Raw genomic sequence first — 16,171 nt, 5'->3', positions numbered from 1 at the left:
TGAAAAAACAAATAACCTGCTTCTGAGAAGATGCTTTAAGATTGTCACTCCTCAGGAAAAAAGTCAAAGGCAAGGCAACACCTCTTTGGGAAGATAAATCAATAATTCCTTGGTGTTCTTACCTGAAGGCAGACCTATCTATCACTGCACCTTAGGGTTTGAGTCATGGTGTACATCGGGGATTTGTCTATGTGTTGCCTAGCTGCTTCTGGGTTTTAAGTGCAGCCCATTTCCCAGTATCTCAGGTGGGATACTGCTGAAAAATACAGGCAGGAGAACTTGTGTGCCAAGTAGGTGGAAATAACACACCACTGGGCTAGGGCAAAGCAGGAAAGGGACAGAGAAAGGTACAAAGGAGACTGTCCTAGGGGCTGCAGGCACAGGATGGTCAGGTTCACACTGGCCCAGTTTGGGCTGTGCTACTGGACAAGCTGGAGTGCTGGACTGTCTCCTCCAGGGAAGGGTGGGGAAAGTGGTGGCACAAAGGCAGCACATCTCCAGGGGAGCCCTGCAGGTTCTTCCCATCAGAAAATCCTCCTTAATGGTGGGGGGAGAATTTCTTTTGCAAATTCCTCAGTGCAGATAAAATCTGCATGAGGTCATGCCATGTGCTGCTTTTCTGCCCTAATCATTGGAACCAAGGGCAGAATAACTCCAACTAATGAGAATGTAATGCGGCATTTCTTTGTTTCTTCAGCTCTGCTGCTTTCCAGGCTGGAGCCAGCACACTTGAATAACTGGATGAACAGGTTAAACGTGAGCACTGACTTTTTGGGAACTCAGCGACTGTGATAGGGTGGCATTTTTCTTCAGTGGTATGATTAGGCTTACTTCTCTTCGAGAAAGGTAAAGATTTCACAGGCATGACAGGAGAAGAGTCCAGGGCAAGGGGCACAGAGTGGGCAGAGCTCTGAGTGATATGAGCTGTGGATAAATGCAACCACTTCAACTTTTGAGTTTAAAGAACAAGAAGTTAAAACAACCCAAAAGGTTGGTAGTTATCGGTGGGATGTGATTAGGCAACGTGTAATATTTATTTCATTTCAGTGCAGATGCTAGGATAGTGCAGGCATAATCCTAAAGAAAACCCACGTGTTACTGAAATATATTTTTTTCACATGTGGACACCAAACAAGTAAAAGCTAAAATCATAGGAATATTTCATGCATGGATGAGCATTGCCTCAAGAAGGACAAACACTAGGCATGCTTTTTCCAGAAAGCCAGAAACCACAGGTCAGTAGGTATATTTGGCAGTCAGTGGACTTTGTTCTCACACAATTGATTTGTCTGTTTGAAAAGCGTCTCTGTGTGCTTATATACTGATAACTTACTTATATACTGATAATAAAAGGTATAGCAAAACAGCCCAGAAGAATTACTGACAAAAGTCAAGCAGCAAAAGTTGAAACCAAGTTTTTCTATTCTTGTTTCTTTTGTCTTTATAAATTTCCCCTCTTTATCCTGTGTACTTACATCTCTGTATCCTTCTCCAATGTTCCCAGAAATGTCACCTGCTATGTCTCTGCAGCCAGCAGGACAGTATCTGCTGTAGTGAGAGAAGAAAGGCTTGTTTATGACATGAACTGTAGTGATAATACAAACAAACTCCTGTAAAAGAAATGCCCTCAAACCAATAAATATTTTAGCCGTAATTTCTGGCTGATGCTCTGTGAGTCTAGGAGCTAAATAAATGGACCCTTGAGTTCATAGGTGGACTGAACACAGTAGCACACAAAGAACTAGAAAAGCAGTTTTTCAAGGGCATTTATTTCTGTTTAATTCTCTTGTTCTAGAAATGCTACCACACAGGTTTTCAGAATAAGATAAGAAGCCTATATGCACATCCATACAGCAGGCAGAAGAGCACGATTTATTACCATTTCAAACCTATCACAAAGTTCAAGGAACCGAGAAATTATAGCTTGTCCTCAGATAATCTTAGATCAGCTGGGACGTGATCTGCTCCCAGAGGAAGCACTGGAATGTGAGGCTACTTTGAATTTCAAAGTGGAAACTCTTTTTACATATACCATGTATATGTATGCTCTTAATGAGAATTGCTGAGAGCTCTGCAACTCCATTTCGTCATTTTTCTGGGCCACAGACTTCCATTCTACACTACTGCTTCTCACAACCAGGCGTTAGACCATTACAGCATTGGAACTCAAAAAAATTCACCTCTCCAGAAAAACAAGACTGTTTAACATTTTGTAGCAATTGAACCAGTTGACAGATACAGCAGAGCAAACCAGAATGCAGAGCTGCAAACCCTCTTTACCTGAATTCAGCCTTTGTGTAGTGGTTTGCTCGTTCCAAACAGGTGATTAGATCTGTGAAAAGTTTGCAAATGTCAATTCCCATTGTAGGATGTAAAAATACAGACAAATATTTGGAGAACATGAAATTACATTTAAGGACCTCTTTGTATAATACTTAAGCAATTTTACAGGACTGGAAGCAACAGCTATGGTTTTCTCTCATTCTTTCCAATTCCCTTTTCTACTCTTCTTATGCTTTACACCTTAAAAACTGAACAGACCTCCAGAACATTAAATGTGGGAATGAAAACTTTAATCTCTCCTACCCTTCCATTCTCTCACAGTGTGATGGATGCTGGAGCTCAAAACACAGCAGAGCTTCAAGGAGAAGGCACTGTTTACCCCTCCACTGGGCCTGTATTCCAAATGGTCTAGGTAGGATTTCAGCAGCTATTATATCTGGTTAATGTTACAACTGTTTCTTGCACACGTACTATTAAAAATACCATGGCTCATGCTAATCTGGAAATATTTAGGAACAAACATTTAGGCTAAGGCTCTATGTGTGTAGAGATGATAATTAAATAGGGGGGATTATGCCACTAATCTTCTACTACTTTTGGATTTCACCTTACCTGGATGATCACTGCTGGCATAGGACAACAGAAAGCCTCGTCCTGACACGTGGGATCCACTCTCAAAGTGAATAGTTGCCTCATTGCTATCTAGAATGATTTCTTTGGGGACAGGCATCACGTTACCACAGTACGGCCCTACAGACAGAACAAAGAAGATTTCAAAAGTTTAGATGACATAATTAGGCTGGAATATTCTCATGATTAGCAAAGAATTTCATAACACACTCATTCTCTTTCAGTACCAATCCAAATGTTGACAAAAGGGTTTTGGCTTCAGTCCTTTATGGGTATGAGCTCTAAAGTTACCCTGACAAGGAATGGCCAGGATCCAATTGTCTCTCCATGGCAGCAATTCCAACATCCACGTTTCTCATTGCATAAGCCTTAAGAGAAAGATTAATGCCCTTTGACCCTTGAAGTATAGCATGCTTACAACTGCAGTAACCCATTAGAGAAAATGACACTACATTCAAAAGCAATCCAAGGGATCTAGGCAAGGTCCCCGAGATAAACCCTCCAAACACACACAGCTCATGCCATTGTGGCACAGCAGCCAGTTGGGAAGGATTAAGATCAGAAACAGAACACCTGGTTTTCAAGGACCTGCACTGCACAAGCCAAATTGTACTACAAGGCAGTAGCGCTTCCCTTAGAACATTTCTTAACCTTTTTCCATTTAAAAACACCATTAGACCATAGAAGAGTACAGTTCAAGTCTCTAGAGTTTTTAACAAAAAAAAGGGAGAGAAAGGGGAAGAAGAAGGGAGTGGGACAGGGAGACAACAGCCTTGTGCTTACAGTGAATTAGATAAGGGTTTTATAGCTGCCAACTGCAGTATCTTGGAAAAGTCTTTGGGACACGCCTTTCTTGTGACAGCAGGCGCGCCCAGGACTCCTAGTAATTACATTTGCTTCCTCAGAAACTCAGTTCCCAAGGGGAGTGTTCCTTTGAGACTGCCACAGTCTTTGCGCTTGCCTTCTGTCACCGTACCTGGGTGCAAACACTTGTCCCTAGCTGCCCTCAGGCACAGATAATACAGAAAATTCAAGGCAGTTTGGATATACTTGTTCAAATTTATGAGCATGTTTACAATATCAACTGCAAAGAAGAGGTTTTTGTAAGATGGCAAACAGACTTTTTTCCCCAGAGGAAAAAAAAAACAACCCTTTACAAGCCCTCAGCCCATCTGTTCTGTTGAGGTGAATGACAGCTTTTGTGTCCTAAAGCAAGTCTTTGGGATGAAAAATGATCACTTTGATTTTTCCTAGACAACCTCATCTTGGTGGTGGTGGCTACTTTAGGGCAACTTGGAACTGACTTCTGAGACACAAAAAATTACATTCACATCATGACACAGATTTGATGAGTGATACCCATCGTAACAGGCTCCTAAAAGCTTCTTCATTTTGCTTGATACTCTGGGTTAGGGAAGGGGCTCTTTTCCAAATACTTAATTTGCCCTATAACAGCTAAAAGGTCAGCCTATAGAGTAGCCCAATTGGAGCCAATGACAGCCAGCTGTCAGCAGAATGGGACAAACAAAAGGAAGAACTCTTGTCCTTTTGGCTCATAAAAATCATATGGTGAAGCCAGGCAGGCAGAGAAACAAGCGACGAGTGTGACATTTCCCTGGAGTACTCATGTGTTGAAAAATGACTCACGACTTAGTCAGAGAAAACAATGTCTATAACAAGGGTTAAACAAATTGCTTAGGAAATGAACTTATCAAAAAGACAGCATCTGACACTGTGTCATACCAGACAACTGCACGAGTGATTTATTTGAGAAGGTCTTTTGTGTCAGGTTGCAGTGGGAGAAATAAAGTGCTAACTTAGATTTTTTTTGAGAGAGAGAGAGAAGAGGGGGAAAAGACAGGGAGCATTGCACGTCTTCAAAACAGAACACCTGAGAAAGCTTTAGTCCTTTTCTTCTCTCAAGGATTGTCTCTACATATTTTCTCACAAGTGTTCTTTGGCTTTCTCCCTCGCAGCGATTGGCAGTGACCTATCTACTCTGGAGGTATAATTTAGATGGCTGATTCACTCAACCACACATCAGCTGGATCAGGGATGAGTGACTCCACCAGTAGCAAGTCTACATACGTTCCAGATAATTATACAAACAAATCATACTTCATGGGCAAAACCAATAAAATAAAATAAAATACAAAATAATCTAGACACATAGAGCTGTATAATCCAAATTAAAGCAGGAAATTCAGAAGCAATCAGCTTAAGAAACCAACATTAAATATCTCAAGACAAGTTTCTGCTATTAAGTAATAAATCCAAAAAGGTTACCAGGCTATGGTTATTTTCTGCCAAGAGCCGTTCTGGCGCACCAAGAGATTCCTATGGGTAGCTCAAAATAAAGGGAGCCTAGGATTAATTCCTTAAAGGATATAGAAGCAAGAAAGAGTATATACTCAAGGAAGGAATATTTTCCAAAAGTTTGTAAGTCTTCTGCAAAGATTTGAAAGAAAAAAATAAGGTGTGTTGGGGGGTGGAATTCATTAATACTACAAAACATTCACTTGTTCTTTTGTTGCCGGCTGAGGAAGCCTTGCAAAACACTTCAATGTATTTCTTCTCAATAATTCAGGTAAGACCATATCAGCACTACACTGTCAGGTCCTCAGACTTGCCTGGGATCTAGCAGAGTTTATTTCCATGTTACCCAACAGAGAAATAAGTGCTGAGAGGTAGGGTTCAGGAAAAAGTGTAAGCACTATCTCACCCCTATATTGCTGTTCTTAGGGAAACTGACCAGACACCAGTTTGACTCAGAGGTTCTTTACTCCCTGAAAGAATTAGAAATGTGTACAGTCTGGTTTTTAGGAAAAGGTGTTAATCCCCCCTTTCTGGTGCTTACTGTGTTTAAAATGACCAGTGTCAGTGACCCTCTGATTTGATTTACCTAATAATGTTGGGTTTGGTTAAGCAGCACCTCTCTCCATTTTGCCAAGTCATTGCAGAGTGGCCTTTTTAACTTCAAATTACAATTTCTCCCCTAATCAATTTATTTTACATTGACGGTCTTCCAGGAAACTCACTAAGGGGACAACTAGTAATGCTTAGAAAATAAAACTGATTCAGGGTCAAGATAATTCTTTGGGTTCAGTTTTGATAGATGAGAGAATTTTATGTTTTCATCTGTTTTTAAATTTTCTTTAGAAAAATCTTTGGGTTTATGTACTCTTTCCCCTGCACTTCCACACATCAGTCCTCTATTTCCTTTCATGTTGTAAATCCAGAGACAGGACAGTCTCCCAAGGTTTCTGCATTTTGGCTTGTGGGGTGCCTGATTAGATGCCCTTGCTACAGACACAGTAGTGCCTGGTAAGTTTGCTCTCCATTGACCCACTATTACCTCAAATACATATATTGTGAGAGTTTATAGACATAGAAGACTAAACCCAGTCAGCATCTGTGCACGTTAGACTTCATCTGAAAACTGTATTTAAACTTCTCAGTATTTTCCATTTGCAATTGAGGTGACAAAAATACTTTCATTGTTTGCTTTTAAAACTCATTCATATGTGCTCCCCATCTTGTCTGTCCATTCCACGTGGGATTTATTGATTTCCCTGGGCTGTCTATATGAATAGTGTACAACCAGAGTGAAGATGAGGGATGATGGAGAAAGCCCCCATACGAGAATAAGAAACTTGCTTATAAGGCTGTTAATTTTTACTGCAGCATTTGGACTTGACTCTGGATAAATATTTAATTCCTAAACCTGGGACTTAGCCAGAAGTTTTTTAAGATCCCTTTTGAGAACTGCCAGATCACGTTATCAGTTTTTCATCTTCTAATGTTAGTTGTGAGGTGGGTTGTTTTGCATATTCGGCTTGAAAAACGAGTCATGAATGCTGATGTCTCTCAGCTTCCTGTTAAAGCGACTTGGCTGGAGCTCTGCTGGGGTAAGTAGTCAGGATTATTTGGTTTGTTTATAAGAACAAAGGAAAGAGTTTGATTTAATAAACAGATGTGTTACATGTGATGAAACTGAGTAGGTGTTCTCCATATTTCAACATCACTATATCTAGATGCCAGGGCCTTTTCTTCTTTCCCTGTCACAAGAAGTTGACCCAACTGTGGTTCTGTCCGTTCACTCCAGATTCCTTTTATATATATATATATATATATATATATATATATATAAAATACTGCAGGAGAGATATTAGGCATCTAAGGATTTCAAGTATACTAAATGTAATATTCTCCATAATTAAACTAACTTTTAATGCCTTTCATCCAGAACATTTTATCTGTTGGTATGGTTTAGGTGGCTTAAATAAAACGCTTTTATTTTGGAATCACTGTCTCCAAGCAGTATTAACATCCTGCAAGATAAAGATACACAGTAAATTGTCTCATGGATATCCTTTGGCTGGCCCCTCTGGAGACTAAAGAGACTATTTTACGTGTTGTTTATTTTTAAACGTTAGCAATGGCCTACTGCTTTTGTCTTTTCATAATAGTGTTGCTTTGCAAATCTGATGATCTTTACAGCATTGTCTGGTTTTATGAGGTCTAGTTTACTTCTACTGTCAACCAGGCTCTGGCACAGCTCCTGAGCTTTCTTTGTTGAATTACGTTCCATTATTTTTTCTACTTCCCTTAAGAAGTACTGTGCCCAGAGGACAGTTTTCTTTCACACCAGCTGGCAGTGCCTACATGCTGTTTGTTTCTCTAGTTCTTGATACTTTCTGCCTGTTCTATAAGGCTTTTTCTTCCTTTCAGAAGCAACTATTTCCCTCTTCAGCTATTGAATGGCCAGTTCACTTGCTCATTCTGCTTTCAAATTCCTCAACTTTATTTGAAATCTGCAGCTTGACATTTGCAGAGATCTTGAAGAAACTTGGTTCGGATATTAAATCATGATGGCCTCTGTTCAACAGAGAATCTTCTCCCTTTTGTCAGTCTTTACTTGCAGAGTAAGCCATGGTTGGCAGGCAAGGTACAGCAACAATCCATGAATGTGCTTCTAAAGGATTATCATGTCTTAATGCATTTGTTTGGGGAAAACAATGTTTTAAATTGTAGCCTTTTCTCAAATAAATCAATCTGGAATTACCTCAGTATCTGGGGAAAGACAGGGGTATGATGAACACAGATTATACTTGTTTCACTTCAGAGCTAAAAACTCATCCAGAGTGCAAGTCTTTCACAAACAGCTCACAAAACCAGCAAGGATCTGTTGTATGAAAACACCTGCACTCTCAAAATTCATCTCCATCCCACATTCACACAGGTACTTTGATGAGTAGTAACTATTCCTCTCCCCCTTACCAAGAGAGGTCCTCTTTGCTCCAACCCTGACATGCACATGTGCAGTGGGAACCAGCAGGACCCTGCAAGGACATGCCAGGAGACAAAAGGTGCTGCTCCTTCCTTGCAGGGTGCGGGGAAGGTGGAGTTTAATTCTTGGCAGATATGAGATGACAGAGTAGTCAGGATGAGACAGCCTGGTTATTCAACACTTAACTCTGTGCAACACAGTCTGACCTCAGGCTGAGTCGTAAGCACTTCTTGTTTCAGGAAAAACAAATATAACTTTCAGTTAACATTTCCAAAGGGTTGCAAAAGACTGCAATAAAGAAAAAGACGTCTGAGTTAGGCTGGGGAAGTAATCAGAGTTTTAAAATGGAGCATCTGGGTCACCTGCACAGGCTGTAGGTCTGCCTGCTTGACCTCAGATGAGATCCCCGCTTTTAACGCTGTTGTGGTTTTAGCCAAATCCAAAGACAGAAGCACAGCAACAACTAGGAATCATGAGTGAAGAACTGTAGTTTAACAAAAACCAGAGAATACACTGTATGCAGCTAACAGGAAAAAAGGTCAACTTGATAAAACAAAACGCTGACATTCTTTGTTACATCAATCCTTCCAAAGCTGAAAATTCAGGATACTGCAACCACTCAGGCGAAACCCAACTGCTAAAAGCATTTTGACTGTTAAGAAACTGCTCAACTTGATCTTCAGCAAGAACTTGTCTGGGCATTTCTCTGGGTTTCCTGAAATACCAGAAACAATACAGTAATAACAAGTTTCCTTTGAGGGATGAAAAAGAAACCTGGACACACCCTTTATTCAAACAACATGTTTATTTCAATACATAATAAGGAGTGACTGGTTTGATGAATCCCCTCAAGTAATAATGACAGGTAGGAGGCATCGGAAGGTACTTTGTACCTTTAGTGATGGGGTGTGAGGAGGAGAAAGCATTTTCAGTAAATTCTCTATTTCACATTAGTTACTAGCTGTAAATTATGCAAGAACAAGTCAACTGCACTAACTCTCCAAATTATTACTAGTCACTCAGCAGCTCTGACATCCACCCCAGAGGAACACATCAACCTCCTACTGACTGCAAGTGAATGAGGAAGTAAGTAGGCACTTATCTCTTCTTTCGTCTTTCTCTCCAGTCAAGACTGATGATCATCTCACAAAATTAAGGGAAAAAATACTAAGCCATTAGATGGGGAAAGAGATAGAAAAAAGCAAGAAAAAGGGGTCAAAAGAGGTACAGAAATCTGATAGAGACATGAGAAGAAGCAGACTAAAAGCAGTTCCTGTTGAACTTTTAAAACATGATCCACCTTCATAAGTAGTGCAAATTTTGTTCTTGAGAACTACAGGGCTGACATGGTTAATCTTGTTTTCACATATCCCTTTAACTAATTAAAAAATCAGAAGCTCTACTTCAGAGCTCAGTATTTTTAATATGCTCAGATAATGCAATTAACTTGAGAAGAAAAGCATTTCAGTAAAGGCTGCACCTTGTCTACACTGTGAGCTTATGTTCATATTAATTTTCTGTGGAACAAAAACGACCATATTTTAATCCAGTGAAAAACTGTGCCTTTGAAACAGAACGTGATCACCTATTTATTTCTCCTAGAGACAACACGTGCAAAGCTGTGCTAATATTAAAATGTTTGTCAGACAAAGGTGACTCAGTTTCACCAAAACGGGTGTTAGACTCCCTTTGCTGACTGATGATTAATATTTTCACATCTACGTCTGGATACAGAGCTAACAGCTTGAAAGAAAAGGCTTGCTACAGGTTCTTTCCTCCAGTGAACACTAAAGAAAATAATTTGCAGAGTAATAACTCAGAGATACAGTGTTCAGATGCTTTATGACTCCAGTTTTAGAGCTCCATTAAGATTATTTAATTATCATCTTTAATTGCAATATTGGAGAAATCTAAATTCAATAGCTGCTATCACAGGTCCATCAAAGCTGAGAAGAGCCAAAGGTGAGAGGAACTGTAGTGTCACATTTGTGTCTTAGTTTAGACTCAGAAAGGTTTCAGTAGATCAGCATACACAATACTACATGCTTTTCTAGGAATGAATCGTACTCTTCTCCATCTACAGAATTCAAGGAATGTCCTGAACTTAAATAAAATTTGCATGTAAGTAGTCACCAACTAACAAAAGTAACATAAATCAATTAATCCGTTCATTTGTATTTAACAGCTTCCCTTTACTGCACGGAACATAAATACCCACAGACAAATTGAGTTACCCCTTGCTGTATTGCAAGAATCCCTGCAGATGGTTATAATGATGAATGAATCACAGTTAAAAGCAAAGGCTGGAAGAAATCTGAAAGGAAAACAAAACTTTATCGTCTGGAGTCTTCTTCAGACTAATTTTCTATTTGTATGCATAATCTAGTATTTTGCCTCTGACCAATTTTCTAAGCTTCAGATGTAGTCCTCAACAGATGTTTGTACTCATACTGACATTCATGCTGTTGTCTTCTGTAGAGCTGAAGAGATCAGCATGATATTTAAAACATATTTCCCTTTGGACCTTATTGTCTTGTAATTGTAAACCTTCTAAATAAAAGCAAAGGCTGCTCAGCCTAATTTGAAACATGAGCAGTATTCACACTGCCAGCTTTCATACTTTGCTTTTTAGGTTTCCCTTTTTAAATCCAGGTCAAATACAGAAAACACACAGAGATTAGTTTTTAATTGCTCAGGTGTTTTCAGTGCTTGCAAAATATTTTCAACTCTCCATCATCCCATGAGAAGAATTTTGATGGCTAAAGTCAGCACCTCCTTGGCCAGAGGGAAGATGTCGACCTGCCTGTAGATGTTCATGAAGAGGGAAGGGTTGCAAAGAGGAGATCTGCGTTCAGAAACAGCTGTCTAAAAGGACACTTAGCAGACTGAAGAGATGTAGCAGTGCTTATTCACAGGGTTTCTTTTGCTTGCATAAATGCATATTGAAACCCAAAGCTACAGCAAGACCGTTGAAAAAAATGACTTAGAGAAGATCTAATCTCATCTAAGAATTCATATGTCTTTTAAAACATAAGCAGCATCATGAGTTTATGCCTATAGAACTATTTCCACATCCATTCTCCATGGATTTGCCTGAATGTAGAATAGAGACTCTGTAGGTATGCTGGTAGGAAAGTCTACAGTGAGCTGCAGACCACAAAAAATCATTACAGATGGTATGTCTGCCTAAACTATTAAACTGGTTTAATCAGATATGACCAAAATCTGCTAATTGTGCAGTTCATTACTGAGAATGCAAATTATAGTCCACATGCATCAGACATTACCAACCAGATCTGAAAATGGGTGTGGGAATACTCTAAAAAAATTAATTATGTGGACTTGATTGCATAATACACAGCTATTCTGTGCTTATAGGCTGAATAACTGCAGGATAAATGATGTGAAGATGCTTTCAGGCTGATCTGTGAGGAGCCAGAATTTCAATCAACATCCAAGCTTCATTTTTCACTTCAAAAACAATATATTGATTTATCCCTATTTCTGAGAAGATTCTTAGATGAGAAATGTCAAGACAGTATCGATAAAAATTATACAAAGATACATTAATGCATTATTAACCACCTATTTCTTACTGCCAAGTACAGACAGACTGCTTCAGGTGAACACAACTCATTACTTAGTTATGAAACAGATCACAGAATCATAGAATGGCTTTTGTTGTAAGGGATCTTAAAGAGCATCTAATTCCAACCCCCCCTGACATGGGCAGGGACCTTCCATTAGATTAGGCTGGTCAAGTCCCCATCCAACCTGGCCTTGAACATTTCCAGGGATGGTACACCCACAACTTCTCTGGGCAACCTCTTCCAGTGCCTCACCACTTTCAAAGTGAAGAAATAAATAAATAACATTAAAAAAATCCCAGCACACATGAACATGAAGCTCCTTATGCCTCAAATCAAGCTCTGTGCAGGCTTAGATATCAGCATGTCACTGCCCACTCTTAGTGAAGCTTGTCTCAAAACGTAATACCTCCCCCACGAGAACAATAATTACCTTTACCTCCCTTTGTGAGCAAGCCTTTAATACCTCACTTGATCTTCTCTTACCAGATGAGTGATAAGCCTATCATGCTGATAAATGGAAGGCAATCAACCCTCCTTACTACTAAGATATCCTATGAGATCTCATCTTTGGAGAACCACATACTTTTCTGAGCCAAGTGGTGAGGTGGAAAACCTGCAGAGGCTCTGTGCAGCTCATATCTTCATCACATTTTTCCCTTGAATCCATTCTGCTTGTTAAGTCCAGTACAGCACATTTAGCCTCAGCTGACTGAAGGGCTACAAAGCCCACTCCCAGGAGTCAAAATTTTATGAACTGTCAATTCAGGAGTTTATTCCTACATTGTAGAACTCCTTGCAGCTTTGAATTTAAATTGGACTTCTGAAAAAGGGCACACGACTTGAAAATCAGTTTGACTCTTCTAAAAAGTGCAGATCACAAGTTTCAGTGACAACTGGTTCAGAAAACCATTTTGAGGAAGACCTCAGGTTCTAATCCTGTTGCTGTTATGACTGTTTTAAGTGCACAGCTATAGCAGATTATTTACTTATCTTCCTGTGCAAATCTCTTACAAGAGTGCAGTCTGGCTGAATGCATTTAGTATCTGCAAGCATTAAAGCCTGTACATTAGTAAGGTGGCTAACAGCTAGCAATAGTAAAGGTTATCTCCTCTCTGAGCCATGGACTGCCTAGGAATAGAGACACACAGGATCATCAACTCCAGTTTCTCATCTTTGTCTAGTTTGTGAGGAATATCTTTCCCTACACAAGAAGGGAACAGGGCTGATATAGATGTATAGACTTGCTGTACCAAAACGGTGATGGTCCAGCTCTGCAGGTCTGAAGGCAGAGCCCTCAGGATGGCTGTGCCAGAGCCCCAGCAGCCCCTCTGCAGCACAGCACAGCGGCAGAACTGCACACAGTGGGACAATGGCTTCCCACACAGAGAGTGACACACTTGAATACAGAAAGGAGGAGGAGAGGACTGACATTTCTTGCATTTTGCTAAGCTGCCTTTTACTCACACTTTTACCATGGCCTTGTCTCTTACATACCATGTGATGTTGAAGAGCTCTCAATGGTAAGGTAGCTGGACTCGCACTTCTGTGATTCGATATCCAGGTCTCCAATTTTCAAGATCAGGCGTTTTCCTGGAGGCACTTGGATTTTCTTTTCACAAAGAGTGTAGTTTGGGTATGTCCCAGGATAGTTCTTGGATGCCAGCGTCCCACTGTCTTGATACATGACTGTGTGCCCACATCCGTCCCCTGCAGTAGGAGAACAAAAAGGAAGAGAAACAAAATGTATTCCTCAATAAAAAACATGTAAGAAAATACTGGCTACCTAATCATGTCTCATGCACTTTTCCCTTTCAAGTAAGTATTTTTTAATACTCCACCTCAGTTCTGCTATTGTTGGAACACAGGTAACTGAAATAAATAGTCACGTTTCTACTGCAAAGCAGTAGAAAGGAAGGTTGGAAACACTCATGAGCTAGGGTGTATTTAACAGCAATGTACAGACAGTACAGTGTCTCTCTGGCTTTGTGGTTTACAGCCAAACCCCACTGACTCCCTGATGATGCAATTCCACATGTAAAAAGCAGGATCCTTCCTTAAATAATTTTCTCCCAGTTATCAGTCAGCATTTTATTTCCATACCAGTAGCCATCACAGAGGGTAACAGAGTCATGCATGAAAACACAGACATGATTTTACTGTCAGAGACCTGACACATCTTATTTTCCTGTTGTTTTTCTTGCGCCCCTTGCACAATACAAACAGCACAGGGGACAAGGTGAAGACACAAGAGGGACTTCCAAAGTGGGGTGTGCACTGTTAATGGTACACAGGCCACTTTGCAGCAGCACACCCAGAAATGCACATGCTGCTGCCTCCTAGCTCAAGAGCTGAGGGCAGGTGTCCTCAGAGTGTGTCTTCATGGCACTGTACAGGAGCCAGCTCGGCTTTGGAACCTTTCCTTGGTGGAGAGGCATCTGAGGAGCAGCTGCAGCAGATCAGAGGACAACAGGAAAAGGCACATGGAAATACATGGGCGGATGTGTGGACTGACATGGAAAACAGGAAGCATCCCCAGAGGGGGAAGGAAGCAGGTATCAGATAAAAGACCTTGACTACTAAAAGGAAGCAATTTTTACTGAACTACTTAAAAGCGTACTAGTAACTTAAATTTTCTATATTAAAGCTTAAGCCATTTTGTTCTGCTCAATCTTCCAAATAATGGAAACTTTTGTGACGGTGGACTAGTGTCATATACACATACATGTAACAGGCAGTCCTAATTTTCAGGTCAGTTAGGGCATAGGCACATTTTCCATAGGAGTCTTGTATACTGTTACCCTTTATCTTGGCAAAACTGAAGCTAATCCAAGAAGTGTTAACAAAATAAAGAATCCTGCAGAGCTGGGAATTCACAATGTTCACTTTAACTATCCAAAATTTTACTTCTGGGGATATTTTGGTTAAACTGTTTTGCTCTGTGCCATTTTAATTACTATCTGAATTTCCTTCCAAAATCATCAGTAACAAGAAATTTAAGGTTTGATAGGATTATTTAAAAATGAACAACTACAAATGAAGTGTTGAAAAAGAAATGTGGCATACCAAGGGTTGGGGGGGAAAGTGGCATGCTGTGCTAAGATAAGCTCCAAGCTATCAAACTTTGACTTGCTACCGTATAATTACACTGCCATTTCATCCAACTCACTCAACTGCTTTTTCACAAGCAACCACATTTATTTTGAAGCTTTGGCATTACTACTAGCTTTGTTGCCTGCTATTTATTTTTGTTGTAGGTTCATGCTGGGAATAGAGGTGAATAGGAGATATAGATCCAAAATCATATCACCATAAAACATATTTAATATGTTTTCTTCAGATCTCCTTTTCCATATGCTTTAAAAAACACCAGTTGTTCAAGTTTTTTAACCAAGCACTTTTGATTTTAGGATGCCTAGGAAAATACTCAAGATGAAAGGCAAGCTGGCATCATCAGCAAATCACCTTTTAATGGAAACTTTTGGCAATAGGAATGAAAATATAAAGAACATTATGGTAAATGAGCTGTCAACTTTCTGAACAGAGAGGGGTCCACAGAGGTCCAGGCAGTGTAAAACCAGATCACTTCCAGCAGGACACAGGACAGCCTTGATGCCTGTGTAGCCAACTGCTGTGCAGTAAAAAAAGAACTGCCCATGGCCTTTAATTTAAACTGCATGTTTCTAACTGTGAGCATTTATTTTAGCTGGGTATTGAGCTTGGTTTGCAACTTATCCTTATTAGGAAAGAAAAGGAAAAACAAAGGGAAAGTTACAGAACCACATGGGGATGAACTCCTTAAAATGGAAAGTCTAGTATTCACAGAGACTTCATCTTACTGGGCTATGTTCTGGCCTGTGTCACCTTTGTACAATGCCAAGGATCTTTTGTGGTGCAAAATGCTGCTCAAAAAACTGTAAAGACCCTGTTATCATGATAAGACCTTGATGACTGTCCAGGTCACAGAGCCTTATATTTCTGCAGAAAGTATACAGGGAAAACTGTGCCTGAGACCTCAGCCTGCCATCCTCCTCCTTCGAGGTTATACAAGGTCTTGTTCCCAGGGAAACTCCTTTTTTTTTTTTTTTGTTAAATCTGTCTTTGAGCAAGAGCATTAACACCAGAACATCTTTTGAGCTAAGAAAGCATAAATGCTATTTTCTGACTTTTCACTGGTGGAGCATGGCCATCCAAACACTGCAGCTGGTGAGAGGAATGCTCAGCATCAGCCTACACCTATAACATCCCTTGCTGCCTCAGTTCTGCCTGCCTGCCACAAAGGAAAAACTAATGATAGAAGCTTGTTTGCGACAAGAACCAAAGTGATGTCCAAGAAGTCAGACCAAGTCCTAGTAACTATTGTTTCTTACAGAGAAGGCTG

General features: G+C 40.1%; 1 protein-coding gene across 1 annotated transcript in view; it reads right to left on the bottom strand.

The window, feature by feature from the left end:
* DCBLD1 (discoidin, CUB and LCCL domain containing 1) overlaps nt 1-16,171 on the bottom strand; it is a 47,289-nt gene that overhangs the window by 18,167 nt on the left and 12,951 nt on the right. The window contains exons 2-5 of the mRNA XM_048298286.1: nt 13,288-13,500; nt 2,896-3,033; nt 2,281-2,332; nt 1,476-1,548 (exon numbers count right to left, since the gene is read on the bottom strand). Coding sequence (XP_048154243.1) covers nt 1,476-1,548; nt 2,281-2,332; nt 2,896-3,033; nt 13,288-13,500 — 476 coding nt within the window. The remainder of the gene's footprint in view (nt 1-1,475; nt 1,549-2,280; nt 2,333-2,895; nt 3,034-13,287; nt 13,501-16,171) is intronic.

The sequence above is a fragment of the Corvus hawaiiensis genome, chromosome 3, assembly GCF_020740725.1.
Source record: "Corvus hawaiiensis isolate bCorHaw1 chromosome 3, bCorHaw1.pri.cur, whole genome shotgun sequence".
Lineage (NCBI taxonomy): Eukaryota > Metazoa > Chordata > Aves > Passeriformes > Corvidae > Corvus > Corvus hawaiiensis.
This window is presented reverse-complemented; position numbering and strand designations above follow the sequence as displayed.